This window comes from Lactuca serriola, chromosome 3, assembly GCF_051521515.1.
Source record: "Lactuca serriola cultivar US96UC23 chromosome 3, Lser_US96UC23_V15, whole genome shotgun sequence".
NCBI classification, from domain to species: domain Eukaryota; kingdom Viridiplantae; phylum Streptophyta; class Magnoliopsida; order Asterales; family Asteraceae; genus Lactuca; species Lactuca serriola.
The window spans coordinates 257123336-257127724 of NC_136410.1; the positions used below are offsets into that span (position 1 = coordinate 257123336).

Genomic DNA, 4389 nt, shown 5'->3' on the forward strand with positions numbered 1-4389 from the left:
GTGGGGCATTGACTTTAGATAACGCCAGTTTGAGCAAGCGGATGACGGAACTGAAGGTTGATTTGGTTGCTAAGAGCGCCACAAGGGGAGCACTGGAAAAAAGATATTTCTTGGATCCGTAGTGACGGGCTCAGCTGTGTGGTGGACAGGGTAATTGAGAGCCCCTAGTTTCTCCAGGGTTTAGTTCAGGTGCGGGTGGTTTGTGCGGCGGCGGGGGTGGAGCAAGGGAGGAGGGCTACTAAGGAGCCAGTGATCGTCGAGGAGTTTACCCCCGAGGTTGAGGTGGACGTGGCCACCAAGGTTCACGAGATAGAAGATGCCCTGGCTGCTTTTACTGAAACAGACTTTGCTGGCTATCTTCACCTGGGTGATATGGATATGGACGGGCTTCGTATCCTTTGCCGAGATGCTCAGAGCGATGGATCGGGCCCTGACCTAAGCTCTTCCCATAGTGATGGTAACACCCTCGCCCACAAGTAGCGTTGTTTCTTTGATTTGTTGTGATGTAATATCAATGATCAATTTTTCTATTTCTTGTTTTGTCATTTTTTGTCTTTATTGATCTCAAGGGCGGTCTGAAAGTCATGGAGTCTGGAAACTTGAATATTTCTACTTTATATTTATGGGTATGAATGTTTGTTGTTACCACACATATTCTGTTGGTTGGTTGCTTCATGTATTGTTTATGTTGGCCATCACATGGTATTTACGCAGGGTTTGCTTTCACCCATGGTTTGAGTTCTGTTATTGGTGAACTCCTTGTGCTTTAGTAAAGATGGTTTTTGAGAAATTTGTTCTAATTTGCTTCTTAAAGACCCTAGGTTAAGCCAATATCGTCATCTTGAGGCTCACCTAGTTTTGTTATTTTTATGCTTGAAAAATTATTGATGGGGCGTTGTCAAACTGAAAATGATAATGTAATTTCTATCGGTCACATTTATATGTCAAAACTAATATAAAATGTCTTTACTAGCATTGAACCATACTCATTTTAAGAGTAAAAATGACACAGGCTCTACGCATTCCACGTTCTTGGAATGGCACGCCCGTCCTGAGCTTCCAGGACATAAGCACCGTTCTTATGGGCTTCCACGATTTTATACGGTCCTTCCCAAGTGACACTGAGTTTCCCCAATGGTTCAGCATGGCTGGACTCATTCTTTCTTAGCACGCATTCTCCAACTTTGAAGTTTTTGACCCGAACTTGGAAGTTGTAATAGTTCTCAGTTTGTGATTTGTACAATGCTTGGCACAGCTGTGCCGCCTCACGTTTTTCGTCGAGCATGTACAGGTCCTGGCATCACCCTACTTTGTTGGCTACTTCCTCGAAGCTCTCTTTTTGTAGGGAGTCGGCCACCGTTTCCAATGGGAGGACACTTCCATCCCATAGGTTAGACTAAATGGCATTTCTCCCATGATTGAACTTGTTGTGGTATGATAGGACCACAACACTGTCGGGAGTTCATCTACCCAGGCGGACTTTGATTTGAGTAGCCTTTTCTACAAACCATTAACTATGGTTTTTTTTGATATTTCGGTTTGCCCATTGGCCAGAGGGTGCGCCACTGACGTGAACCGGCGATGAATTTTTTTTGTCTTCGCACCACTCTTTGAAGAGACTTCCTTCAAATTGTGTGTTGTTATCGCTTATGAGGATTCTGGGTGTGCCAAAATGGACCAAGATGTTGTTGGTCATGAATTTTGTAATATGTTTGCCAGTGATGGTGGTCAGTGGTTCCGACTCTATCCACTTCGTGAAATAATTCACGGCCACTAGCAAAACTTTCACACCGCCTGCCGCTGGTGGGAAAGGTCCCACTATGTCAATCCCCCATTGTTGGAAGGGCCAGGGGCTGGTGATGCTAGTCAACGGCATGGCCGATTGATTTTGGAAAGAAGTGAATACCTGGCATTCCTTGCATTTCTTGGTTAGGGCTGCAGCGTTGTTGTACACGTCTGGCCAATATACCCCTAGGCAGAGTATTTGTCCTATGAGTGCTCGAGCGCCTTCATGTGTCGCTGCATCCCCTGAATGACTTTCTTTTAGGAATGTCTTTCCCTCTTCCTTGGAGATGTACTTTAGCCATGAGATGAGATACCCTCTTCGGTATAGTTGGTTATCCCTGATTGCAAAATGCGACGCCCTGATCTTTACTTTTCTTGCCTCCTCAGGGTCATCCGGTAGTATGCCATGGCACAAGTGATCAATATACGGTTTGATCCATTCTGGTGCAGTTGATACTGTATTGACCGTTTGGTTATCGATACTTCTCTCCGGGAGAACTTCGACTATCACTTTCTTTGTTAAGTGGTCATAGGAAGTTGAGGCTAACTTGTTGAGAGCGTCCGCCCTTGAATTCTTTCCATGGGATATTTGTTTTATGGAAAAGCTTTTGAACGTCCCAGATAGACTTGAGATTGCATCTAGGTATTTCCGCATCCTTAAGTCTTTAGCCTCGTACATTCCATTTACCTGGTTTGTGATAAGCAGTGAATCGCCAAGGATACTTGAGTCTCAAACGTACCAGGAGTGCCTCATACTCTACCTCGTTGTAGGATACATGAAATTCAAATCGCAATGCGTAAGTGATCTCTCTGCCTTTGGGGATTTGAAGGACTAGGCTTGCGCCTGAGCCTTCATTACTTGACGCGCCATCGGTGTACAACTTCCAGAGTTCCTTACCAGCTTCAAGGTCGAGTGGATCGGTGGAGATTGTCATTGCCACTCCCTTGATGTAATCTAGGATTTCGACTAGGAAGTCTACAAGAGCCTGGGCTTTGATGCTTGTTCTGGGGTGGTATTGGATGTCATGTTCACCCAACTCTATGGCCCATTTGGCCAGGTGTCCAGACTTTTTCGGCCTTAGTAGCACTTTCTTTATGAAGTAACTAGTCAGAAGATCCACCTTGTAGGCTTGGAAATATCTTCGTAGTCGCCTGACTACATAAACCAGGGTGAGGACCAGCTTTTACAAAGTCGGGTAATTTACTTTTGGCCCTTGCAAGGCCTTGCTAACTAAATAAATGGGGATCTACTTTCCTTCTCTCTCCACAACTAGTACATAGGAGATGGACTCTTTAGACACTGCTTAGTACATCTGTAGTGTCTCCTCTGGGATTGGGAAGGCGAGAGTCGGGATTTGTTGTAGGGTGTCTTTCAGTTTTTGCAATGCTGCATCTGCTTATTCTGTCCATTTAAACTGCTTTTTATCTAAACATCCTTTGAGTGTCTGGTACAGAGATAGTGCTTTCTCTATAGATTTGGCAATGAACCTTCCCAACGTCGTCAACCTACCGTTGATCTCCTGTACCCCCTTTAGATTGTGGGGAGCTTTCGATTCGAGTAACTCCTATATTTGAGTAGGATTAGGGAGAATCCCTTCCTTGGATACCTAATACCCAAGGAATTTCCCTTCCTCAACTCCAAAGGTGCACTTAGTTGGGTTTAACTTTATCTGCAATTTGACTAGCGTTTTGAAGGTTTCTTCCAGATCTTGTAGTAATGTTTCCTCACCGCGGCTCTTGATTACCATATCGTGTACGTAGACTTCGATATTACGACCAATTTGATCGGCGAATACCTTGTCCATCAGCCTTTGATAACTAGCGTCCCCATTTTTGAGCCTAAATAGCATTTTCTGGTAGCAGAAGGTGCCTTTTCTGTATGGAAGGTTGTTTTCGCCTCATTTCTCATTTCATCTTTACCTGGTGATAACCCTTGTACGTGTTGAGGAAAAAATTAAGCTGAAAACCTTCAAGCGACTGGAATTTTTGATCGATCTTCGGGAGAGGGTAACAATCCTTTGGGCAAGCATTATTAAGATCTGAATAATGAATGCACATTTGCCATGACCCATTGGCTTTCTTCACCATGACAGGATTTGCTATCCACGTCTGGAACATGACCTCCCAGAGTATGTCAGCATTCACCTGGTCAACCTCTTCTGTGTTTATAGCCCTGTTCCAGTCTGCTTCCTGGCCCCTTTTCTTTTGTTTAACAGGGTTGCTCCCAGGTGCGATATTAAGGGTATGCTCTATAACTTGTCGATCGATGCCCGTCAGATCGGTTGGTTTCCAAGCGAAAATAGTGGAGCATTGTTTCAGGAGTGCCACCATCCGTGCCTTGGTTTTGTCTGACAAGTGAGCGCCAATCCGCATGAGCTGTTCTGGATATTCCATGTTTATTTGGTGCTACTTTTTGGAACATCCCTCTTTTAACTTCTTTGGCACTCGCACAAGCTCGGAAGCGACTATAATTTGGTGACACTGCTGTGCCCTGGTGTTTGTGGCGAGGATCATCGCTGAACCCTGGTGTGTGCTAAATTTAACTATTCCATGGCTCATCGATTGTACGAGTAGTAGTGAGGAGATTGTAGACCTTCCGAGCAG

The 4389-nt window shown here is 44.8% G+C and overlaps 1 protein-coding gene across 1 annotated transcript; it reads right to left on the minus strand.

The window, feature by feature from the left end:
* Positions 1 to 1510: 1510 nt before the first annotated feature.
* Positions 1511 to 2720, minus strand: LOC145096204 (uncharacterized). The gene is made up of 2 exons (XM_079033965.1): positions 2526 to 2720; positions 1511 to 2473 (listed from the first exon to the last, which is right to left on the minus strand). Exons 1-2 carry the CDS (start codon positions 2718 to 2720, stop codon positions 1511 to 1513), a joined length of 1158 nt encoding a protein of 385 aa, XP_078890091.1.
* Between the last annotated feature and the right edge of the window lie 1669 nt (positions 2721 to 4389).